The following is a 25,740-nucleotide window of genomic DNA, read 5'->3' on the forward strand; positions in this document are numbered from 1 at the left end:
AGGGCTGCAGGAAGGAGGTGGACCTACCATCCCATCCTGGATCTGAAACATAACAAGGAAATGCCTTCCCCGAGGTCCAGGGATCCCCTGGAAGACAGGAAGCGTGAGGTAGAACCATGGCTCTATCCTCATTCCTAGACAGCCACACCAGAAAGAGCTGCCTTCCTGACCATCACTCAGATGTGGGAAGCCATCACCGGACTCACAGCCTCGCCATCACATTCATTCATTCATTCATTCACTCAACCATTCCTTCCTCTGCTACTTTGTGTGCGCAGAAAAATGTCTCAAGCAACTGCTCTGAAATGCACACCTCTCAGGGAACACGGTGGGTGGGATCCTGCGTCTGTGGGCTCCTCTGTGGCAATGGCATCCTCCATCTGCATCTGTGTAACTCTCAGTGTTTATGACACCTATCCTGTCTGTGGGCTCTTTTGTGTCTGTGGGATCCTGTGTCTGCTGAGTCATTTGTCTGTGTGTTCTGTGTCTGTGTGGCTGTCTGCGTCGGTTAAAGCCCGTGTCTGTGGGAACCCGTGTCTGTGTGGACCCATGTCTGTTGGGGACCCATATCTGTAGGTTCTGCATCCTCAAATTCTAATGAGTAGGAATCAAAAAAAATTTGGAAAAATCGCATTTATACTGAACATGTACAGACATGACTCTCTTCATCCCTTAAGCGGGGCAGTCTAATGACTACATGGCAGATACCACGGGTTAGGTTTTGTGAGCCAGCCAGGGGATGTGTGTAGGCTCCATGTAAGTGCTATGCCGTTGTCTATAAAGGGCTTTATGGTAAGGCCATCCATGGGGTTCCTGGGCCTGATGGCTCATGAGTGCTGCGGGATACATGTACAATGTGAACCACGTATGGAATTCTGAACTTCAATAACTGCATTCACACGGTGAAGAGGGCCAGAGGCCAGAGCTGTGGCTCGGGGGTGGAGTGTTTGCCTGCGTGAAGTCTGGGCTCAGTCCCCGGGACTGTAACATAAAACAGATGAAAGGAATTGGTAAATGCAACCGACAGCTACTCCTGCCAACTTAGGGTCATCTCAGTGTGTTACCATGGAGCTAAGAGTAAGGTGTTAGGCCTTCTTTCTCTGGCATAGAGTCCTTGCAGTTGGGATACTTTCCTTCATGTGCTTAAACACTTTGTAGCCATTGGTCCAACTCACAGGATGATGTGGGTCCTCACACTCTCACAGTTCAGTGGGGGGCATAGGAGTGACACCTTCCTGTGGAAGGCATTAGGACTGGACAAAGGTCAGAGTGCCCAGATGCTCCAGCTGCTGTAGCCAGGGCTAGCCCCTCTGAGCTCAGCAGAGTCTATGGCAAGACTAAGGTAGAGGCTTCTGCTGGGAGGTAGGGCTGTGGTCAGAGGCCTATAGGAGGAGTCTGAGAATGGGGATGCTTGGGTGGGGGTCTGTGCTGGGCCAACCAGAGTTCTGCCTCTATGCCACCACACTCCTGTGCCAGCAGGAGGAGCAGGACCATGACCTTCCTACCAGGAATCTGTTGTCAGATCTTGGGATGGGATGGGGCCTCCTCAGCCTAGATACTCCAACATGGGAGGCTTCACCCCTCTTTCTGAGGGGGACAACTGTCATATCCCATGCTCCTCTCACATGGTCTTGGTGCTGGGGGAGGTAAGGATCAGTTCCCTCCTGTTTTTAGACAGTGTTATTAAAGTGTAATTCACACATCACACAATCTACTCATTTAAAATATATGGTGTGGGGGGGTGTAACTCAGATGGTAGAGTACTTCCTGCCTAGAGTGTCTGAGGCTGTGGGTTCAATTCTCAGCATGGTATGAAGTAGGCACCCTGGTGCCTGCCTGTAATCCCAGCACAGCACTCAAGAGGGAGATGGAGGAGGATCAGGAGTTCGAGGTCAGCCTCCTATATAATGAGCTCCAGGCTAGCTTGGGCTACAAGAGACCACATCCCCAAAACTAAAAAGAACAAAACAAACAAGTAAATAACAAAATGTACCACCCAGCAGCGTTTAGTCTGATGGGATGTACGCATCCATCACCTCCAGAACATTTCCTCCTCGCCAGAGAGGAGAGAAATAGTGCCTGAGCTTCCTACCTCTCTCTGTGCAGTTCCGTGGTCTATTGTGTTGGGATAAACGCATATTGCTGTCTTCCTCTCTGGCTTTGCCTCTCTGGCTTCACCTGTTCTGCGTTGTTTACCAACATGAAGTCACACTGGGTGTCTGCTGGGAACAAGGTTCAGAGTTTCATCCACAGGCTGGCTACATCGTCACAGTCCTATGTCATCACAGTACTACGATGTCATCACAGTCATATGATGTCATCACAGTCATGTGACGTCATCACAGGTCTATGTTATCGCTGCCATATGACGTCATCACAGTCCTATGGTGTCATCACAGTGCTATGTCATCACAGTCCTATGATGTCATCACAGTCCTCATTGCCAGTGCTCTTCTAACTCCTTTGTCCACTTGTCCGGGGTAAGGGTGGAGGGGCTAGTGTTCTATGGTGCAGGAAGTTGAGAAGGTTCGGGAGCCTGCCCAGGACTAGGGAGGATGTAGTGGTCTGGGTCTGGACTCAGCCCTTCTGTGGATAGATGGTTTTTTACTATGGAAACGGGTCCCCCTGCCAAGGTCTATCCATCCAAGTCCAATAGGGCCTTGCATACTGGGGAGAAGGTGAGGCTTAGACATTGGCTCAGCTCAGGTTTGCTCAGATCTGCTCTGCATGGCAGCAGCTGGCTGCCCCAGTGTCCCAGAGCTGATAGTCTCTGCCTGGCCCTCATCTCAGGGTTCAGAGGCCACAGTTCCGGCAAGAGACGGAACTTGGTTCTGGAGAGATGGCTCAGTGGTTGGGAGCACTTGCTTCCCTTGGAGGCCACAGTTCTGGCCAGAGACAGAACTTGGTTCTGGAGAGATGGCTCAGTGGTTGGGAGCACTTGCTTCCCTTGTAGAGGACACGGGTTTGGTTCCCAGTACCCACACATCAACTCACGACCACCCGTAACTCCAATTCCAAGGGATTTGATGCCCTCTTTGTTGTTGAACTTAGGGTTACACCTTGTATCCTGAGCCAGGTTTGGCCACCAGTACACAAGAAGCCAACTGTAGAAGTCAAATGAAGACAGGAAAAGTTTATTCAATGTGGCCACACTGGCAAGCAGGACAAAGAGGGCCACTAAAGTTTGGCTTCAGGGTCATAAATGAAATCAAAATTTGACTAGAGGGCCAGGAATGTGCATATCTGTGCATCCTGGTCAGGGTGCGACCCAGCTCTCACTGATCTTCAGCCTCAGTGGGGGCAAGTTTATGTGAAATCTTTTTCTGAGCGACAATCACTCTTGAGGCCTTTTCCTTCTCCCACCACGAGATTCTTGTGTTGGGGAGGTGGGAGGTGCAAGGAGAAATTCCCATTTCTTTGGGGTCCATTGTTTTACTACTCTGACTGACTGAGAGGCACGAGTCTTTAGAATATCATCATTTCAGGATCACTCAGGGGTAGGGTGACATCATGCTGGCCTGCTTCCACATGTGGCGTGCAACACACATCCAGGAAAACACTCATACGCATAACATTAAAAAAATATATCTAGAGCTGGGAGGTAGCAGCTCATGTTTTTAATCCCAGCACTCAGGAGGCAGAGGCAGGAGGATCTCGGTGAGTTTAAGGCCATACTGGTCTATAGAGCTAGTTCTGGGACAGCCAGGGCCACATAGAGAAGCCCTGTCTTGAAAACCCAAACAGTCAGTCAAGAAGTAAATAAATCTTAAAAACAAACAAACTAGAACCTGTCTCTGGCCCCTGTCTCCTGAGTTCCCTCATCTGATCTGTCCTCTGAGCTGATCTTCCTCCTGCTGGGCAGCCTTTTCGTAGGACCCTCCCTCCTGTGTTATCTTCAGTCTGGTGTTCTCAAGGACACTTGAATTGTCAATCAAGGACTCACAGTGGACCACTGGAGCCTTGGCATCACCGGTCTCTTTATACAACTGCCCTCCGTGTGAGGACCGAGGGACAGGAGGGGCTGAACACAAGGTCCCCACGAGAAGGGAAACTTGAGGTCTGGAGCCCTGTTGTCTGGGAACACTATGGCAGCAGGCTAGTGGGAGGGGACATAGAAGACAAGACTCCAGCCAGGTTCAGAGGCCTCCCTGAAGGGGCAACAGGGTAAAGGGGGGCACTTTGTGCTGTGATCCCCTTTCTTCACCGTCTATCCAGTCTCTGTTATGTTGCTGGCTAACTGGAGCCAGTCATTTCCCCCTCGGAGTCTTGGGGTCCTCTTCTGTGAAGTGGGAACAGATGGCAGTACCCACCTCGGGCCTGTGGGGGTCCATCTAAGTTTGCAGAAAAGCTCACCCGCGCAGAGAGGTTCAATTAAGCAACTCAATTAGGGACCCACTCTGACCAGCATCTGCCATTGGTACTATCCTCCCAAATCCTTCTTGTTGTGATGCCTTTTGATGTGGACCAGGTCGTCTTCCAGTCTTCCAGTCGTTGATAGCTGTTGAGACACCCATGGCAGGGAGGTGGGGCCTCCCTAAAGTTCCTGGACCAGTGGGGTAGTTGATTCAGGGGAAGAGCTGGACAGCCTGGGCTCTCTTAGAGAACCAGCAGGGGTTCTTGGAGGAGCTGCCCACACCCTGGAGGAGTGGGGAACTCATTGTAATGGAGATAAAGCCAAGGCTTAAAGAAATTCCTTTGAAAATGGCTGTTGGGACCTCTGGGGACTAATGGCAGTCTCACCTCTGTCCATCACTCAGAGGGCTGGACCTAGTCACATCTGGCCTTGCAGGACTTCAGGGTACCCATGCTCTAGAACCCACTGCATCCCCACCCTTGCAGCCAGGCTACAGGCTCTCAGAACTTTGATCTTTGTGGCCCTCTAGCCCCTGAGCTGCCCCAGGAACACAGTGGAGCCCACCAGGGTCTTGGGTTGGGAACCTTCCCAACCAAATAGCTCCCCTCCAGGTAGGTGTACAAAGCCCCAATCCACCTTGCTGGCAGCTGGGTGGATCCCCAGAAGCCCTGGCACCGGGAGGCAGACGGAGGGGGCAGGCGGGAGAGGTGAATATGCGTTTATCCCAACACAAGTAGTGACCTGTTGGGGTGGGGTGGGGGCCCCAGGAAATATTTGGGATGACTTGGAGCCGGCTGGCCCTTTAAGGCTCCTGTAACAAGACACCTCCCCAACGGGACAGGAGCTGGAGCTGGGGCTTCCACCTTAGCCCTTGTTTCTCCCCTCCCTCCTCCCCCTTCCTTGCCAGGCCCAGTTCAATTTGCTCAGCAGCGCCATGGACCAGATGGGCAGCCGCGCGGCCCCGGCCAGCCCCTACACCCCGGAGCACGCTGCCAGCGCACCCACCCACTCGCCCTACGCGCAGCCCAGCTCCACTTTCGACACCATGTCTCCAGCGCCTGTCATCCCTTCCAACACTGACTACCCTGGCCCCCACCACTTCGAGGTCACCTTCCAGCAGTCCAGCACAGCCAAGTCAGCCACCTGGACGGTAAGTAGCCATGGTCAGTGGGCATCTGGAGGGAGAGTAGCAGGGTGGAATCCCACAGCCCTGGCACTGAGGTCTGTCTGAGCACACATGCTGTCCACACGGGGTTCCCACCTGGCCAGAGCCAGGAGGAGCATCAAGCAGGAGGCGGGTTCTGGGGCTGGGCAGTGTAGGTGTGCCCACCCCTCGGACTTGTGGCCAGAGTCAGCCAGCCTCCCATGGGTCCCGAAAGGTCAGGAGTGTTGCAATCAGTGAGATCCATGGGGCAGGGAGACTGGTCGGCTTTTTTGTGCTCAGTGCCTTGGAATCTATCCTGAGCTGAGTTCCGCGCCTCTCTGAGTCTTGGGGGCCCACATGATCCTTTGGGGACTACCTCCTCCAGGTGGTGTGGTGGCTTGCTGGTTGTGGACCGGCTCTCCAGGGGTGTAAGCACAGTGCCGGGAGCTCTGGTCCTTTCTCTGACGCCTCTAGGAACAGTCTGGTTTGTGGCTGGGAATTAGCTGATGTTGTCAAAATCCACCCCCTGCACACTGGCTGCGAGTTGGGTAGCCAGCTAAGTGCTTTGACTTGCTCACGGTGGAGTCTGATCTTGTCCCCATTGCACAGCCAAGGAAGCTGAGGTGTGAGAAGGGAAGCAGCCTGCTCAGAGTTGTGCAACTAGTAAGTAGGTGCTGGACTTGGGGTTCAGGGGTCACTGTCATGAGCCAGGCTGTCTCTGGGAGCAAGGGCTGCAGGAGGAGCAGAGTGAGACCTAGGGGACACTGTCTGGACGTGCGAGGCATACGAGGCATTGGGTAGAAAGGGAAGTCCCAGGGCCGTCCAGCTGGGAAGAGGGAGCCCTGCACCGGCTGGGCCAGTAGGAGGTGCACGGAGGGATACTGGGTCGTCCAGTTGTCTACCGAGCAGCAGCATCCATCCTCTGTAGCTGGAGTTGGGACTGGGGCCATCTCTGCGGTGCAAGCTTTGTCTCACCTCCCCTTCTCAACGGGAGCAAGGCCCCTCCCAAGGCTCCTCTCCAAAACCTAAGTCCCACCGGTGCAGCTTTCACGTTCTCTCTGGAGACTGAAGAGCTGGACAGAGCCAGCCCTGTATGTGGCCACAGAAGATCAGTCTAGTTGGCCTGGGTCTGGTCTCAGGCCTTGACCTCCTGCAGTTTCTTTTGGCTACTGCTCTTGGTGGGCTCCCCAGCGTCTGGTCCATGGTTAACTGATGGCTCAGCCCAACTGCTGGGGCTCTGATGGGCTCCAGTGAGTCAAGAGGGACTGGGTGACTGTAACAGTGCCTCATCCTGATTCTCTCGTGTGCCATTCTCCCCAACCACTGACTGAGGGGTGGTGGTAAGGGTCCGAATGAGACAGGACCGGTATAGCACACAGATCTTACTCTTGTCCTAGGACAGTGGAGATGAGGGAGCCATCCAGCGTGGCCTCCTGAGTTGGCTTTTCTATAGGACTGTTACCCTTGCTGAAGGTCTCTCCTGTGTCTGTAGCTGGGCTTGGGTAGGGTAAACCATAGATTCTTTGTCCAGCCCAGCTCCTGACCTGAGGTGAGGTGGGGACCTGGTCCGTCATAGAGGTCTGGTGGTGTCTGGAGGAAGTCCCCTAAACCCTGGGGATGATGCAGCTTGTAGAGTCACCCCCCTCCATCTTATTTGCTGAGGATGTCGATGGGGTCAGTCTCTGGCAGGTCTGAGGGTTCAGGGTACCTCAGATGGTCAGCATTGGTCTTTGGAAGGGGCAGGCAATGCCCTCTCTGCTGGCTTCCTCCTTCCACTTGGGGCCTCTGCAGCCCCTTCGGAGGTGTCTGGCACTAAGTCTCCCGTAATGGTTTGTTTCCTGCTGCCCTGCCCTGTCCTCATGGGGTAGTTTGCTCAGACTACAGACAGTCCTGGCTGGCCAGACTTGCCATGGATCACAGAAGGCTTGGCCTCCCCACCTAACCTTCACCCAATGCCAGGGCAGCAGAGCTGAGTTGGGCAAGAGGATGCTATTTCCCGCACCCTCCCAGCCCTGCCACACAGGGGGCGGAGGTGGGACCAACATTGATAATGAGATTTTTGGCACCTTGGCGATCTGGGAGCAGACACCCAAGGGCTTTTCTCAATGCCTAGGGAAGGGCTGGTAGCGGCTGCTCTCAGCTCTGGGGGTCCAACTGTGTGTGCGCTGCCCAGACTTGCCATCTAGGCTTCTGCGCCTAGGCCCCTGCCACACCACTGGCTGGTAACTGATAGATAACTCATATTTTTCTCAAGTACAGTTCCATATTGACTGTTGCCTTCGTTCCTCTCAGATTGGCAAAACACCCTCACTGGCCTCCAAGTGACCACAGCTGTTAATGGGGCCTTTGGCCTCGGCATTGCCAAAGTCACCTTTCCAGCCCCAGAGGATCTGCTTGCCCAAATCAGCTTCCCTCAACCTAAAAATCTGCTTGTGTAGTAAGAGGTCTGGGCCCTCAGTTCATGGTCCTACATGAATATATATATACACACATATGTGTACATGTGCCCAGGGTCCCATATGGGTGGACACCTCGGTACACAGATGTGTGTAGTGCACACACATATATCTATAAGCACACAAGGATGTAAACATACTTGGGCTCAGGGACCTATATATGTGTATCCAGAGATGTACGCACATACACCAGTAAACACAGGCATGCCAACAAATAGGAACGAACATGCAAGCGCACATGCTAGTCTTCCTGGTTGCTGTCTTGGGTTCTGACAGCCCCTTTCTTCAGGCAAGGCTGAGCAGAGAATGGATTGGCCAGAAGAGGGCTTTAATTTGGGTTGTGAGATTGTAGACACCTGGTCTCAGGAGTCCCTCGACAGAGGAGGAAGTGGAACCAACAAGCATGACGTGATAGACATCTAGCCGCTGTCCAGCTCCAGCGCTGCCCCTTCACGCTGCCTTCGTCTTGCTTACAGAGGTGGCTGTCTTCGATATCGGAGGCATTCAGAGAGAGAGAGCTCTGCAGGTGGGCAAGAGGGCCCGTGTGGATGGTAACGCTGGCCTGGTATGGTGTCTGGGCTGTGACACCGCTAGCTTGCTGGGGGGTGGGGGTGGGGCGTGTTCACGGGTTGACTTGATTGGCCTGGGAGCATCATTGATGAAATGGCTTGGACACAGCCCCAAGTAATCTTCAGTGGTGCTCAGCCTCAGTGTGTGTGTGTATGTCTGTCTGTCTGTCTGCCTGCCTGTCTGTCTGTCTGCCTGCCTGCCTCCCTGCCTGTCTATCCTGAGAAAGAGCAGCTACCCACCCACCAGCCCCTGGCGAGAAGCACAAAGCCTCTGTGAGGGATTCCTGGGGAGGATGGGACTGAGTCAACACTAATGGATTTGGAACAAACTTTCCAGCCCCTCGGAGGTTTGCAAAGCAGAAGAATAGAGGAGGTGTCCCAACATGATTGTGGTATCAATTGCGTTATCCTAAAAGTTTATGGAATGCATAAATGGAATTAATACCTTTTACTGGCACCGGGAGCAATTATGTATATTTAAAGCCGAGAGGAGAGTTCTAACAATGTTTATTGTGGAGATGAAACGTGAATTATTGGGGGGAAACAAGAGCACTTAGAGAGGAATTACAGCAATTGCTCATATTGTGTGTGTAACTTCACAGTAGAAGGCGGGCTCCCGGTAGGCTGGCCCTGGTCTGTGCTGAGTCCTGGCTTCAGAGATGGGTCTCTGTTCTCTCCTCCACTGATGGCCCAGGGGACCTTGGTCCCCAATGGGCACAAAATCTAGCCTGGAAATTCTGGAACCCTGGATCCAAGTACAGCTAGACACTGGCAACATGGTCCCCGTGTCGAAGGATGCTCCCCACCTGAGGGGTTACACCACATACCTCCAGGGCTCTAGTGTGGAACAGGAGACAAGGCACCTTATGTGATAGGACTCTATCCCGTGGGGCTATGGAGGATTGAGTTCTGATTCATACATCGCAAAGAACCATCCATTTTTCAGAGACTCGGCTATATGGACTGGGAGTGTGGTTCCTGGTTCACTCCTGTTCTCTCCACTCAGCCTGCCTGGTGTGACTCCGGGAGGCCTAGAGCTGATACTTACATAGACTCTCACATCACCTCACACCATGCTGGTAGATAGAAACCTGGTCTGGCCAGGGTTGTGGAAGACTCCCTACTTCCTGCATTCTGTGCAGCTGATGCGGGCATGGCATCTCAGGACCCCCGGTGCCACCCCTCAGCCTGCAGGAGATGTGTGTACCTCCTTTCCCACTTTGCAGAGGAGAACTCAGAGGAGGGGCCAGGTCAGGCCATCAGCAAAGTGCAGAAATGAGATGATAACCCAATGGCATATCCCAGGAGTCTGTGGAACTCTCTCAGCCTACCCACTGCTCCAAGTTCTCCAGGGGTGGTTCTGGGACCTTAGGAGCTCTGTGAACAATAGTAATGAATCTTTGACACTTGGGGACACCACTTACCACAAAGAAGGGAGCTTGGCTTGTTCCTTAGCAACTTGAGAATTTCTATTGCCACTTGTACTGGCAGAGAGACACAATATCTGCCCACCATCCATCCTGGGTAGATTCTTAAATGCTTCCTGATTAGAATCTTCTAGGGCTGACCAGTCTCAAAGGTGAGTAAGCCAGCCAGGTCTGTGAACCACCTTTCCCCATTGTTGATCCATGGTATGCTTGCCCTGTAGGACCTAGCCCTGCCCACTGCCCCTCAGGTCTACCAACACACTTTACAGCTGCATGAGAGACCGGGGTGGGGGAGGCATCCATCCTAGGCTAAAGCTGGGCAGGGTTTGGGGAACGGAGTAAGGTGAGCTCCAGGGCCGAATGGTGAGTTGGGTTTTGCACACCTGCCCCTCCAGGCTGGTGGTAGGTTATAGGAGAAACATGAGATTTATCAGACTCCCACTTTGGAAGCTAAGGTGCATGGAGGCCACTCCGAAATAGTTGTCTGTGCCCTGGAAGCCCAGACTCTATTACCTCCTCCTGGTAAAAGCCCAGAGCCCATCCAGGAACTCTGTTGCTTGTACAAGTTGGAATATTCTAGGCTCCAGGAGCAGGGAGGAGGGGTCTTCTGCCATCACCCAGCACTGATCAGTCCAAGAAGACATGGTGGACCAACCTTGGTGCTCTGAGACTGTGTAGCAGGTTGTGAAGCCGGGCTATGCAGTACACTTGAGGGCTGATTAGAATCTTCTGGACAAGTTGCTGGTGTGGCAAATAAGTCAGAAACCATTCAGTGACCCGAATTCCAGGTTCACCGCTCAGTGCGTGACCTGTATGCCTGCCTCTCCACCAGCAGTGCGAGCTGTATCTGCTCACTTCGTGTCCCCTTGTGCTTGACAACCTAAGGGAGCTTGCTGAGCCTTAGAGGGGGCGGGTGGTAAAACAGGGCTGTGTCACACTCTGCATGTGGTTCTGGTCCCACAGAAGCTCCCAGTCCACTGTGCCATGCTTAATGCAGGGATTGGACATTTAGACACCTGAACGTTCCTGTTTCAAAACTACTTAAGGTGCCCAAAGTTCAGTGGAAACTTATATTCTAGTCAGCTATTGCCTACAGCACTGAGGAGCGACTCCCCCATCACACCACACACACACACACACCACACATACACACACACCACACATAACACACACACCACACACACACACACACACACACACTCAGCTTGCTTCCCTGGCTCCTGGCTGTCACTAGCCCCTGAGACTATACGGAAAGCCACGGGTCCTGAGAGGAACTGGCCCAGGTCTGTGTTTAGAAGGGTCACAGCTGGAGTAGAGATGGGTGTGTCAGACTGTCCTATGATGCCCTGCAATCCTCATGCTGACGAGGTTGATCCTGCCTGTGGACATCACCACTGACAGCCAGCGTGTCTGTGCACAGAGCAGGCTGGTTGCCACCCTCCCTGTGGTATCCTGTGCGGGACAGGCCTGTGAGTCCCTTATCACTGAGCCGATGACTGGAGGCCAGAGGACGGGCCAAGCATGTCTGCTTGCAACAGCCGGCTGCCCCCGTGCGTAGCCAAGACACAAGGCACAGCTCTCCTGCTGGCTGGATCAGGAAGAAGGGTGACGGGGGGTCCCTGTTTGGACTCATGGGGAGGATAAAGCTAGGGTGCTTAGGACCCCATCATGATGTGTTCCGAGTACTTTCCTGCTACGCTGCTCCTGAGGTCCTCAGATGGCCCTGGGTCCTAGGATAAGATTAGGTGTCCAAGCTAGGGGTAGGTGGCAGTACCTCCTAGGGAAGTCTCAGAAATCCTGACAGTGGCGCTCTGGAGCTGGGGCACCACACAGTATTTGCTCGTAGTTCAGCTGCACCCATCCAATCAGCTTCCGGAGCCTCCCTCCACCCCATGACTTGATGTTGGGGGAGACTCCCCTACCTGGCAGCTTCCTCTCCCCCAGAAACATAACCCCGGCCCAGAGTTGCCTGTCTCTCCTGGCTCTGGTGTGCTGCTTGGCCACCTGATTGCCCTCTTACACTAACCCAGTCTGTCTAGACCCTGATTTCAGGCCCCTGACTTGCCAAGTCTGATGGAAACAAAGGGCCAAAGGTGTGGAGACTCCTCCCTCCAGTAAGCCAGCAACTCCACAGCAGCAGATACCAGCCAGCACCATCTCTAGACAGTTCTGATGCTGGGTTTCCTGAAGGTCTAGTCTGATGCCTTCCCCAGGGCAGGGATTCTAAACCAAGGCTGCCCCTGTAGTACCACTGCCTTACGTAGTGTTTCTGTCTGCTACCATTTGGGACTGTCATCTGTTCCAGAAGCTCACGGGACTCTGCAAAATGCTTGTCTAGTTACCCAGGGAGACAAAGAGACACATGGGGTAAGGTGGAGGTAAGGAAGGAATGTGTGGGCCAAGGTAGAGAAAGGATATAGTTTCCTGGTCTTCTCTGGCTACCATATCCAGGCACCCCCACACGTCCAGCTGTCTAGAAGCTGACCAAGTCCTGTCCTTTGGGGTTAATGCAGAGGCTTCATAATGGAGCCATGATTAATCACCTGACATTGGGGACCCAACTGACCTTCATGCTCTCTGCTCCTTCCCAAAGGCTGGGGCTGAGGTGCAGCACATACTGCCTGGATCTTTCCGGGAGCTACTCAGGGAAGCAGCTAGTCGTTAGCATAAAGAGGCAGTGATGCTTTGAAGAGTCTCTGGATTTTGAGAGCTGTTTACCAGGAACCAGAGATGTACAAAAAATGCAACATGACAAGGTCTGGTTACTGATCTACCCCAGCTCCGTCGGCAGCATTTGGAAGCCAAGTTCTAGTTCCCGGGAAGTCAAAGTAGACCCAGAAGCCTTGCAGGAAATGGCATGAACGGGGCTCCTTTCCTTCCTCAGGTTTCTGTATGGACCCTTCAACCGTGCTTTCCTTCCAGATTCTCAGCCCTTGCCCTCCCCTTCTCCTCTGAGACGGCTCTATCGGGTCCTCACACGTAGCTATCCATCTGCTTCCCAGCTCCTTAGCCTAGGGCAGAAACTGCTGGAAGGCTCTCTGCCATGCAGAGGCTAAGCAGGCTCAAACCCCATGACCTGGGTCCTCTGACTCCACAGTCTTGGTGTGAAAGAGGGCACAGGCCACCAGCGTATCTGAATGGCTCCAGCTTGTTTGTTTGGTGGGACAAGCTGCCCAGCTCCTGAGGGGTGCCCCAGCTAGCTCCTGGCCTGCTTCTCCCCAGAGGAATGGGTCTTTGTCCCTAGACTATGGCCTACTCAGGCTTCACATGGCTCCTGGGTGTCCTTTACCCTCCCTCAGATTGCAGCTCTTTAGGAATGACTACTGTCTTTTTATTGCGCATTTGCAGGGTTAGGCATTGAAGCCTGGGTCGTCTGAAGATGGGTTCATAGAACACGGACTCTCCCTGCCCTCAACCTATATCCTGGCATGGAGGTGTTCTGGCACAGGCTGAGTGACGTCATCTGAGCATCATCCCCTCCCTAGGGCTTAGGTTTAGACCCTTGTCCTATCAGGTCTAGCCTGTGTGAGCACCCACCCTTGCTCTCAGATGTCCCCTGATTGATCATGGTCATGAGCGTTCATAAGAGCAAACTCAGCCCAGGCTAAGATGCGCCCATGGAGTGGCTGCCCAGAATCTGTTCTTGGCTGATGGGATCCATGGGTCTGCATCTCTCCCAGTGGCCTTTCTTGAGGGGAAAGGGAACAGGGAGGGGAGGAACAACTTAGGGGCTGTGGACCTGGGTCCCTCCAGATTTAGGAGATCAATCTGAGCTTACCAGATTCTGCGCCCTGCTCTGTGGATCTGTCCTAGCAAGAGTAAAAGCCTGTGACCATGGGGCTGATTCTCGGGGGGGGGGGGTCCGGAGTCCAGACAAGTGCAAACACACACAAACTATATAAAAGTGGGCTATGAAAAAAAACTAAAAAAATAAAGCCCCCACCACCGCCTTTCGTTCAGAATCTGTCCTAACAGATTCACCCAAGCTGGTTAACGGTATTTGCGGTTTTCAAGACGCTACATGTCCCGAGAAAATGACAGACAAGTTATTATCACCTCCCTACTGTCCTCCTGCCCAAACCTGCCTGTGCCGGGCACCCAGCTGCCTGGGAGCGGGTGCGAGGAAATGAACAGCCCTGTGCCGCGCCCGCCCCCGCCCGCCCTCTCACCCACTGCCCTGCACCAGCCCTGCCAGGCTAGGGGCTTCCAGCCAGGCGGGGACCATAGTGGACTGGGGTGGGGGCAGGGAGGGAGCGAAGGAGGAGGGTTCGGGAGAGGAGTGCGGCAGGAGGGACGTCTGCTCTGCCCCATGTTGGGCAAAGTATTTCCTGCAAGCCCCGCGGAACACACGCATCCGCGCAGGCAAGTCTGGACGGCTCTGTGTCAACAGCCGAAGATAAATAAGATTTTATCAGCTCGGAATCTGTTGAAACACATCCATCTAGCGGTTCTAGGGATGGAGAGGCAGGAGGAGGGCAGCGGGAGGAAGCCTTCTCACGTGACACTCTGGAAAAGAGATACCCACCCTCCTGCCCCTTCTTCAGAGTCTGACCCTGAGGACTGACCCCACAAACTCTGCCCAGGAAGGGGAGCACTGGTGACCTCCTGGTCTCAGGACTTGAGTATCCTGGAGTCTTTCCCTGTGGCCACTGGTTTTACCGTCTGGCCCTCTGGGATGTGGGGAAGCCTCAGCACCCCACCCTGAAACTCCCTACTCCTGGCTAAAATAGATACCCACAGATTTAACCTGTGGCCAATGTAGGGCTAGCGAGTGTTTGTGAGCCCCAACGCCTCAAAAACCATTGTTTTTGAACTAATAGCGATGCCACCTGAGGGTGCAAAAGTGAGGTGAGGTGTTTGCCTTACCCTAGGGAGAGGGACCTCCTGTAGCTTCATCCCTGAATGTGGGCTTCCCATCCACACTGGCTCGGTGGGAGACTTGCCCCACCAGAGGTGACTTGACATCAGGTGATTCTTTCTCTGAGAGATTATCATGCGGCAGCCGCTGTCTTGGTACCAGGGACAGCTCCTGGCACTTTGAGCTCCTCCCCAGGGAGGGGCATCCATGGCTAGTCCCTTACCAGCCCTGCTACTCTGAAGCATTTCCCTAGCTTTCTCCAGATCACCCTCCCCCACCCCCGCCAGGGTCCCATTGTAAGCTATGGAGGGCAGTGCCACCTCACACCCATCCCAGGGCACCCATAGGTACAAAAGCCACCTTCTGAGGAGGAGGGTCAGGCCTCAGCTACCTCTGGCCACACCTCGGCAGTAGCGGTGCACGGCTTCGGGGTGTAGATCCTCAGAGGGCAGTGGTGGGGGAGGGCAACAGTGGCCTGCAGGGCTGGGGCAGGGCCCCGGGGATGGTTGGGCACTGTGGTAAGGCACTGCTCAGGAGTAGGTGGTTAAAGGGAGTCCTGATGCCTCCCTCCGTGGCTGGGCTGTGCCTTGAGCCTGGCTCCATCCTGATAGGAGCACAAAGATGAGTCTAATACATGGTCCCTCCCGCCAGGCATGTTTGGGCTTCCCAGGAATGTGGCCTAAGGCACTACCATACCTGCCCTGCTCTCAGCCCATCCTGGCTTAGGCCCCGGTGGGCCTATGAACCCTTCTGAGGTCATGAGCATGGGAGAGGAAGGAACCTCCGGGTAGTCAGGTGATTGTAGGAGCCCCCAGGTCCGTGTACCCGTCAGCTGTACCAACTCACCTATCACCTCACCTGGAAGCGAGAGCGGCCGTGCTGGAACACGAGGTGTCTGACCTTGCTGGCACTCTGCCACATGGCTGGCATCTGGGGGTCTTGTGGCAAGTCAGTGGCAGGCAAACCTGACAGGTGATCCTGTGGTTAGGGCAATCCAGCCTACATTCCTGAACCAGAATGGGGGACTTCAAAGGCTAGCTAACAACCCCTTTTTGCTGCTCCTAGTGACTTTGACCCCAGCTCCACCCCCACCCCCTCAGCCCATTTTCTTATACTCCACAATGGGCAAACAACAGTCACTTGGTTAGCCTCAGGTGAAGCCCCTATGAGTTCAGGACTGGCTCGGTCCTCCCTCCCTGACAGGAGATCAAACACAACTGTCTGAGCCTGGGCCTTGCTGGGAAGCCTTCATTTGTGAATAAGAGGCCTGGGCACTCCGCTGGTCTGCCTGGCACTGTGTATGAATTTACTTAACGCTTGGGGATCCCCACAGTGTGAACTTCATGTCACCCCGGGAAGTCAAACTGGCCTCCCTGGTGTGGCCCCGAGCTGCTGCTTTGAGAAGGCTCCTTTGACTAGAACTCTTTTTCTCGACTGCTTTTCAAAACAACCCCTCAGGGCTTCTGCAGGGTCCTGATAGTGAGCCTCTCTTGCTCTTTAAATAGAATGGGAGGGACCTACTTCATGGTACCTCTTCCCATCTCCCCTTCCTTGCATTTGCCCATTGTGTATGGTATTTCGGTAAGCCTCTTATGGGAAACCTTGAGCCTATAGGATTGGGGTGGTCAGGATCCTCCACTGTCCCTTGCAAAGGAAAGACTCTTAGCATGCGAGCATCGCCGGCTCTTCCCGGTTTTGTGACAACTCCCCGTCTCCAGCCTCTGTTTCCCCAACTGTCACAATGGAGCGTGGTGAACATTTTCCAGGTTGACGCAACTCATAATTCTAAGTCAACAGGGACTTTAGAGGAAGCGGCGCACCATAAAAATCCCCTCTAAACCCAAGGGCCTGGGAACCACCGCTGCCCCTGGGGAGGAAGGTGTGAGGAGTCTCCAGGGGTTTCAGGAGTGCGAAGGAGGGTCAGCTAACGTATACATAAATGGACATAACTGAAATGGCCTCCTCAGGGCCAGTTTGGTCCTTAGATGGGTGACCTGGGCCCCAGGATGGTTGGAGGGATGGCAGTATGACCTTGCTGCCCTGGCATGGTCTCAGGTCCAGTCAGGTTCTAGGGTGGGAAAACCCGGTCTTGCCGCACACAACTGTCGAGCTTGGCTACCTGGACTCAGTGGCTTTTGTTGGTGAAACAGTCCCAGTGTGACAGGTCACCCTGCAAGGCCATGCTGGCCCAGAGAGTGGAAGGCAAAAGCCATCTACCTACAGAGTGTTTCTTCTGTACAAGGCAAGCAATTGTGGGCTTGTCCAGATCCACCTCTGCAGCTGGGCATAAGAGCTCGGCTGGGGAAACAAGACGGAGACCGATCCACACTGTCCTCCCATACTTTCTTGTCCTTGACCCTTGCCCACCACGTGCAGCCTCTGGGATTCAGGTTGCTAAGTGGGCAGCAGGCATAGCCATCTCTGTGTTCTGGAGGAAGGATGTCTGAAGGAGGGCACACATGGGAGCAGGCCTTATCAGGGTGCCCAGCCCAGACAAGCATGCGGAGCTGGGCTGTGAGCTCAACCTGGCTCTTCTCTTCCCCCAGTACTCCCCACTTTTGAAGAAGTTGTATTGTCAGATTGCCAAGACGTGCCCTATCCAGATCAAGGTGTCCACGCCGCCACCCCCGGGCACGGCCATCAGAGCCATGCCTGTCTACAAGAAGGCAGAGCATGTGACTGACATCGTTAAGCGCTGCCCCAACCACGAGCTTGGCAGGGACTTCAATGAAGGTGAGCACCCCCTCTCCACTGTGGGTCCCCAACCTCTACAGCACCATGGCCAGTGGCCTGAGGGCCCAACTGAAGGGGAAACCCGGCCAGCAGTGCAACTGAGAGATGCTGGCCAATGAGTGGGCTGGTGGCGCTTGTGGGAACTTTGAGCAGGAACCCCGTCCCATCCCTCCCAGTCCATTTCCTCAGCGCTGGCTGCAGCCTCAGAGGCTGATGTTCCAGCAGGGATGTAGCTTGGGAGAAGCCTGAGGGACCAGCTGACCCTGGGGAGCCTTGTAGAACAAGCATTTCTGCAGCGTTCCTGGAGAAGCCCGCAACACCCCCAGGGTCAGAAGATCTGGGAACAGCATCTGCCAGGCTCAAGGCTACCTGAATGAGGGTTATACAGCTCTGAGCCTCATCTGGGACTCTCACAGGGACAAGCCCTATGGTCTCAGCTCTGCCATGCACCTGGTACGGGGTGACAGGCTGGAGGATGTGCTGCTCTCTAAAGCTATGTCCCCTCCTGGCAGGACAGTCTGCCCCGGCTAGCCACCTCATCCGAGTAGAAGGCAACAACCTCTCCCAGTATGTGGATGACCCTGTCACTGGCAGGCAAAGCGTGGTTGTACCCTACGAACCCCCACAGGTAGGCCGGGGGCCAGACAGGATGGGGTTCCTGGGACCACTGCTGTGAGTTCTGTCTGCCTCTCCAGAGCCTTTTCTTGGCTGTTCATTTGTGACCACACACTGTGTGACATGACCCTCAGACCTCTCTCTCTCTCTCTCTCTCTCTCTCTCTCTCTCTCTCTCTCTCTCTCTCTCTCTCACACACACACACACACACACACACACACACTCTATCCCTAGCTGTATAGCAAGGAATGGTCACATGACCCCTAAGCTTTCAGCCCTTCCCTATTAAGAGAGTCTAGTCTTGTCTGTTTCTCCCAACATCAGCATAGTTTTCTAGACATGGGAATGAGGAGTGAGAAAGAGTTCCTGGACATCTCAGACTCTGTTGGCAGGGACAAAACCAAGCCAGCAAGCATAGGGTTTTGGATGGAGGGTAGGGAATACCATGCTGGGAGCTGGGGCCCCTAGACTAGGCTGGGGATCATAGAAGATGATAAAGAGGACTGGAGCTGTGGAACGTGGGCTCAGGAGAGCAGGAAAGATGAGGTGAAGGGTAAGACTATGAGGGATGTATGCAGAGCCTCGAAAGTGGGGTGCAAGCTGGAAGTGGCGTATAGCAGAGGTGAATGGCACAGGCTAGATATGGGGTACAGGGTGGATGTGGAGGCTCAGGTTGGACATAAGTGAGGGATCCAGGCTGGAAGTGGTGGAAGCAGTCAAAGGAAGAAAGACTGGAGGAGGCAGGGGTTGACTTTTGGCAACAGAGGGTGTGTGATCCCCATTCTAGATCTGAAATGAGGCCCAGCTGGGGCCAAAGGCCAAGGCGGAGAGAAGTTGCTCTACAGGAACGGTGGCCTGTGGCCCCAGGGTGGAGACTCAGAGGAGGACTATAGACAGTCAGGTCTCATGCTGTGCTGGTATGAGGCCTTCCCTGGCCTCTGCCAGGCCCCGTGGTCCTCTGAGGAAGCTGTTGTATCAAAGGGCAGGGCCAGGGATAGGCCAGCGTCCTCCCCTATCCTCACAGGACGTTGTGCCTGAGCAGGCTTGCAAAGTGGGATTCTCATGCCCTCTAGTGGTTGCCAGGTGCAAGTTCTGGGAAGGGCTGGCATTTGTGGCTTTGGTGTCCTGATCTAGCAAGACCATGGAACTTCCTCCATTCTGAGGATGGAGTCCCTCTCATTCTTCTGCTCAGATGAGCCCAGAGCATGCAGCAAACACATAACACAAAGGCCCTTGCACACACACACCCACATACGGCCTTAAGATTTGACCTCCATCTGTATTATGGGAGATGGCTGAGGCAATCGCACCATAGACTCTGCACTTCCCAAGCGCTCTGATCCCAGAGCCAGCAGAGTGTTATGAGGGCACGAATGGACCCGTGGCTGGGTAGGCAATCTCAAGTGAGTGGATAGATGTGTAGATGGAGGGGTGGGTGAGTAGGTGGCAGGAGGGTGAGTGGGTGATGAACGGGAGGGTGAGTGGGCAGGAATGTAAATTGATCAATAGATGGATAGATGGGCAAGCAAATGGATGGGCAGGCAGGTGGGTGGGCAGACAAATGGGTGAGAAGTTGGCGGGCAAGGGAATGGGGTAGGTGTATGGGTGAGTGGGTGGGTGGGTAGGTGGATGGCTGGATGTGTGGATGATGGGCAGGCATGTAAGTGGATGGATGGATGGATGGATGAGTGGATGGATGGATGAGTGGATGGATGGATGGATGGATGGATGGATGGATGGATGGATGGATGGATGAGTGGATGGATGGATGGATGGATGGATGGATGGATGATGGATGGATGAGTGGATGGATGGGTGGGTGGATGGATGGATGGATGGATGATAGACGATGCAGAGAGATGGATGGATAGTGCACAGACAGGATTAATAGATAGTGAGTGGTTGGGCAGGTAGATGGGTAGATGACAGAGAACCATAGTGCATCACTCCTATACCTATCTAGAACCAGGGCCAGACATGGCAGCTAGAAGTCCCTTTTCCAGTTGGTTGGCTCTGCATACTGACGCCAAGCCCTTTCCCTGCCTCCCCTGTGCACAGGTGGGGACAGAATTCACCACCATCCTGTACAACTTCATGTGTAACAGCAGCTGCGTAGGGGGAATGAACCGGAGGCCTATCCTCGTTATCATCACCTTGGAGACCCGGGAGTGAGTCTGCGGTGCCAGGATGGTAGGGGTGGGGCAGGGACTTGGGCCAGCACTGTGGGGGGCATGTCATGGACACAGAGAGGGCTTGCTCTCCTCAGAGGGCACTCAAGTCCAAGGCCAGTCCTGTGGGGTCTGCAGGGGGTGAACATGACCAGGAGTTCACCATTGTGCTGCGCCCACCCTACAGTGGACAGGTTCTGGGCCGCCGGTCTTTTGAGGGTCGCATCTGCGCCTGCCCTGGCCGTGACCGCAAAGCTGATGAAGACCACTACCGCGAGCAGCAGGCCCTGAATGAGAGCACCACAAAGAATGGGGCTGGCAGTAAACGTGGTGCGTGGGGCTCTGGGCCAGGGTGGAGGGCGGGTCATCCCTCAGGATGGAGTTGGACGTGCTGGGTGTGAGCTGGCGTGCCACCGCAGAAAGACACCAAGCATGCTCACATCCGTGGGATGGATCTGGGTCTCAGTGGCCTGGGCCTAGAAGCCTCTCTGGCTGAACAGGGCAAGTGCAACCCAAGCCAACCCAAGACAGTTCCCTTGTCTCTATGCTCAAAGGCCTGGGCCCAGCTCCATCTGGCCTAGGCTTGCACTGTACCCATACTCCACCTGTGACAGGTGTTCACCTGGGCACCTTGGCCCTCTGACTCACATATCTTTCCTGACTTGCTTCCCAGCATTCAAGCAGAGCCCTCCCGCCATCCCGGCCCTGGGTGCTAACGTGAAGAAGAGGAGGCATGGGGATGAGGACATGTTCTACATGCATGTGAGTGACTGTCAGAGTGAGCTGGGGAGGACAAGGCCTGAGGGTGCCTCTTACCGGAAAGCCCAGTTGGGCAAATTCCAGATCCACAGAGATGGGCAAAGGTGACATCTAGGCACCTGGGGTGGAGACTATGACCCCGGAGGAGATGGAGTTCGAAGGAGGCTCTGCTCAGAGTCAGACTCTGCAGTGCCCGAACTCAGTGAGTGTGAAGATGCCAGCCAGGTTAGCTCTGCATCCAAGAGACCCCCATGGTGGAGATTCAGTAGGAATCCATGATCCTACAGGGCACAGCCTGTGTTTACATGACTCAGAGAACACTGGATGGTGGCAAGGTCATGGAGGGTTCTGAGGGAACGTTTTCTACTTCCTTGAGCATGGGTCCTGTTGCCTATAGCTGTCAGGTGGGAGGAGGAAGAGGAGAGCCTCTTAGTGGGAAGATTGGGCATGGAACTCTGAACCCCTGCAAACCCCCTTCCTGCATCTGCCTCTGGGCAGAGGAAAGAAAGCCAAGTTGTCCTGAGCCCTGGAGTGCAAGGGGACCCTGAGAGAAGAGCTACACTCTGCCTCAAACCCAGAGTCCCTCCTAAGGCTCCGGCTGCCCCCTCCTACCAGAGGCATGGAGCCAGGGGAGGCTCCCGGGCACCTGGGCAGAGGGTCTGCCTCTCTGTGCTCAGGTGCGAGGCCGGGAGAACTTTGAGATCTTGATGAAAGTCAAGGAGAGCCTCGAACTGATGGAACTTGTACCACAGCCTCTGGTCGACTCCTATCGACAGCAGCAGCAGCAGCAGCTCCTACAGAGGCCGTGAGTGAACCCAACCATCTGGATGGGGAAGTGTGGATATTCTGACCCAGCAGTGAGAAGGCCAGGAGCCCGGGAGGTATGGCGCACAGTAGGACCAAGGCAGCTCAATGCTCAGAGGCATCTTCTCCAGGAACTTAGCCTACTGGGACTTAGCTCCCACCTTAACCACACCTCTGCCTCCTATGGGTCTTGTAAATGTTGATCAGGAGTGGACAGGCGGGGCTGGTGTTGCTGGTGAGGTGTTCATCTTCCTGGTAGTTCATCTACCTGCATCCAGGGATGTCCACAGAAGTGCCAGGTGAGGAAGGAGTTGCTTTTACCTCTTAGGAATGTATGCTGTTGTTCTCTAAGCAGGAGTCACCTGCAGTCGTCATCCTATGGGCCCGTCCTCTCCCCGATAAACAAGGTACACGGTGGCGTCAACAAACTGCCCTCCGTCAACCAGCTGGTGGGCCAGCCTCCACCACACAGCTCGGCAGCTGGGCCCAACCTGGGACCCATGGGTGAGTCCCTAGAGCAGTGAACACCTTGTGTGGGCTGCAGAGACCCAAGGGGGGCTGGTTGGATTTACCAGGATCATAAACAGGATTGGTGGGGGACTCTTGACGGCTGCTTTCCCTGCCGCTCCAGCCTGGAGAAGGGCAATGGCCATAGGGAGGTTGGCTGTCTTCATTCTAGTCCTAGGAGTCCTGTGTCTGTCTTTGCAGAAGTGGTTAGTTAATAACACATGCCTGGCCTATCCTCCCTCTTGCGGACGATCCCTAGTTTCACTCTGCCTCAAGTTTTTCCATCAGCAAAATGGCAACACCAAGTCCCCTCATTTGAAGGATTATAGGGCATGAGGCATCACAGCCGGGCAGACTGGAATGTGGGTCTCCTCTGTAAGGTCTTTACATGGACATTAATGGACACGCTCCTGGCAATATGCCCAGGGGTGTCCCCCATAAAGGCCCCGGAACCTGGTAACACCCATACACCAGCTGCTAATCTCTGGCTCATTTAAACTAAGTGCCCTGTACACAGCCACGTCCCACTTCCACCACTTGAGGAAAAGAGTTGGGCCTACGGGTTCAGCCCTTGCTCAGCCTCAGACAGCCCTTACCAGACTGGATCCTAACTTGGGACACCTCCCACCGCGTGTGGAGCTGCTCTCAGATTCCACCATTCTTTTGCCCAGGCTCCGGGATGCTCAACAGTCATAGCCACACCATGACGGCCAACGGTGAGATGAACGGCGGCCACAGCTCCCAGACCATGGTTTCGGGGTCACACTGCACCCCACCACCCCCCTATCACGCAGACCCAAGCCTCGTCAGGTGTGTGGGCCATGTCTGGACCTGTGTTTGTGCTGCACCCCCTCTTCCTCACCTGCTACTAACTGTGGATTCCTGCTCTGGAGGAGCAGCCTTGCATGTGGCTCTGTTTTATTCTGTGTTTGAATTGCTTGGCTGCCCCCTAAGGAAGACAGGCTAAGACGGTTGGGTCATGTCAGGGCTCATCAGCAAGTGTTGGCACAGAACCTTAGTAAGAAGGGCACTTGAGCCAGGACTCCTAGGCTGAGACACCGATGGCTGGCCACACCCGCTCCAAGGCACCAGCGGTTTTGCCACCACAATGGACAGTTCCCTCCCCAGAAAGACCGCTTACTCCTGGGAGACCTGAGCACACAGCCTAGCAATGGGAGTTAATGCCACCTTCTCAAATTCTCTCTGCAGTTTTTTAACAGGATTGGGGTGTCCAAACTGCATCGAATGTTTCACCTCCCAAGGGTTACAGAGCATCTACCACCTGCAGAACCTCACCATAGAGGTAAACACCGGCAGACCTCCCCGAAGGGATGGAGGGCCTGACCCAAGGCAGAGTAGAGTGCGCCATTTAGGGTGACAAGCTGGGGGAACTCCCAGAGCCTTTCCCACAGACACTCAGATTCTGGTTCTTAGAAGCCAAAACAGGCTCAGGTGACTTGAAGGAGGCTGGGTGGACATGTGCTCTGGTCCCTGGGGGTGACCTGGAGGGCTTCCTCTTTTGTTAAAGCCCCCTGGTGCCGTAGCCAGACTACTTTTAATTTGGGGGGCTGGGATTTTTCCAGGACCCAGTTGTTAACAAGTGCAGGAGCCAGGAAAGAATAGGCCCAGAAAGAATAAATGGGGCCCAAAGACCAGCCTACACATACAACACAGAACATTCTGGATTGGGTGTGGACTAGAAGGGTGCTGGACATCAAGACTGGAGCCCCAGCATCTGAGTACAGCCCAGTAACACAGCCAGCCTTGATTTGTCCATGGGACACAGCCTCAGGCCCCGGGGGGCATCATCTCAGATCCTCCTGACCCTCCTGTAACAATTTCCTAGACTCCCGCCTAAGTTAGAGGACAGTCTATATCTGCCGCCTGCCCAGGGACCCAGGCTGGATACAGACACTTATCAGAGGCGGTGAGGCCGGCCTAACGACCCCACATCTGTGTGACCACTAACTGCTTTCCTTCTATCTAGAGTCACATATTAACCCTTGCCTCACTAGTGAGACTCACGCGCTTGAAGCTAAGGGATGAGCCTGGAGCCGCTGCCAACTAAGGGGTGCCAAGGGGCAGCTTGGGGCCAGGAGACAGGTGGTCTCTTAGGCCCCCATCTCTGTTCTCACCGAATCCAGGTTCCAGGCTGCATGCAGCCCCCACAGAGGCCCTCATCACGGTCCCCTCTGACACTCCCACACGTCCTTTAGCTGTCCTACAAAACCATGTGGCTAGACGCTATGCGTGCGCAGGTGACCCTGATGCTGTCCCTCTCTGGGCTGCTCTGTCACCCACATTGCTGTGTCCTAATAAGTCAGAAGCTTCCTTGCAGGTAGGATGTCCCTGGTGTGGTGGACACACAACCCTGTAGTTTCTCTTTTATAACCACAAGGTGTCCGTCACTCCCGCAGGACCTCGGGGCCCTGAAAATCCCCGATCAGTACCGCATGACCATCTGGAGGGGCCTGCAGGACCTGAAGCAGAGCCATGACTGTGGGCAGCAATTGCTTCGCACCAGCAGCAATGCAGCCACCATCTCCATCGGTGGCTCTGGCGAGCTTCAGCGGCAGCGCGTCATGGAAGCTGTCCATTTCCGCGTACGCCACACCATCACCATCCCTAACCGCGGAGGCCCAGGTGGGGTGACGGGCCCTGATGAGTGGGCAGACTTTGGTTTTGACCTGCCTGACTGCAAGTCTCGGAAACAACCCATCAAAGAGGAGTTCACAGAGACAGAGAGCCACTGAGGGCCGTGCCTTCTCCTTCCTCTGTGAGAAACCGCCCTTGGAAGCAGGACCTCTCAACTCTACCCACGGAAACAGCAAGGGCCCTTTGCCAGGCACCGTTTCTTAAGGAATGGCACTCATGAACTGCCCCTAGGAAGCTTCTGGAACTGCCCTACCTACATGGACACGAGGCAGGTGGTGGGCCAAAGGCTGAGACAAGGGCTGTCCCTTTGTGGGTAGGTATGCCCATACCCACTCTCTACGCCCGTTCTTTCTTGAAGACTCTGCCATCTCCAGAACAGAGCGAGAGCCTTTTCTCACTCACCCTCTGCCACAAAGTATTCTGGCGTCTAATCGTTCCTGCTAGCTGTGAGCGGCCCGGCCACCATGTCTTCTGCAGGTTTATTCCAAACTGTGTCTTGAAGGTGAAGTCTGGAGACAGCCTCTGTAGGATGTGGGGATGGATCTGTCCCTCATGTATGCCATTCTGCTGGTCCCCTGAGTCTCTTGCCCAGAACAAAGTCAGAGTCCAGGGGAGGCTGGAGGACCAGGGGAAGCTTCTGGCATCAGTGCCCAGCCAGCACCCAAAACACGTTGGCCACAGCCTCTCCACG

General features: G+C 54.6%; 1 protein-coding gene across 2 annotated transcripts in view; it reads left to right on the forward strand.

The window, feature by feature from the left end:
- The window catches only part of Tp73 (tumor protein p73), a 58,175-nt gene extending 32,986 nt beyond the window's left edge, over window positions 1-25,189 (forward strand). For both annotated transcript variants that reach the window (XM_057784233.1, XM_057784234.1), the window contains 11 exons: window positions 5,262-5,504; window positions 17,355-17,541; window positions 18,054-18,169; window positions 20,215-20,324; window positions 20,512-20,654; window positions 20,998-21,086; window positions 21,761-21,888; window positions 22,243-22,391; window positions 23,066-23,204; window positions 23,604-23,697; window positions 24,812-25,189. In XM_057784233.1, the coding sequence (XP_057640216.1) occupies window positions 5,262-5,504; window positions 17,355-17,541; window positions 18,054-18,169; window positions 20,215-20,324; window positions 20,512-20,654; window positions 20,998-21,086; window positions 21,761-21,888; window positions 22,243-22,391; window positions 23,066-23,204; window positions 23,604-23,697; window positions 24,812-25,147 (1,734 nt within the window). In that variant the 3' untranslated portion in view covers window positions 25,148-25,189. The remainder of the gene's footprint in view (window positions 1-5,261; window positions 5,505-17,354; window positions 17,542-18,053; window positions 18,170-20,214; window positions 20,325-20,511; window positions 20,655-20,997; window positions 21,087-21,760; window positions 21,889-22,242; window positions 22,392-23,065; window positions 23,205-23,603; window positions 23,698-24,811) is intronic.
- Window positions 25,190-25,740: the final 551 nt, after the last annotated feature.

The sequence above is a fragment of the Chionomys nivalis genome, chromosome 11 (genome assembly GCF_950005125.1).
Source record: "Chionomys nivalis chromosome 11, mChiNiv1.1, whole genome shotgun sequence".
Classification (NCBI taxonomy): Eukaryota; Metazoa; Chordata; class Mammalia; order Rodentia; family Cricetidae; genus Chionomys; species Chionomys nivalis.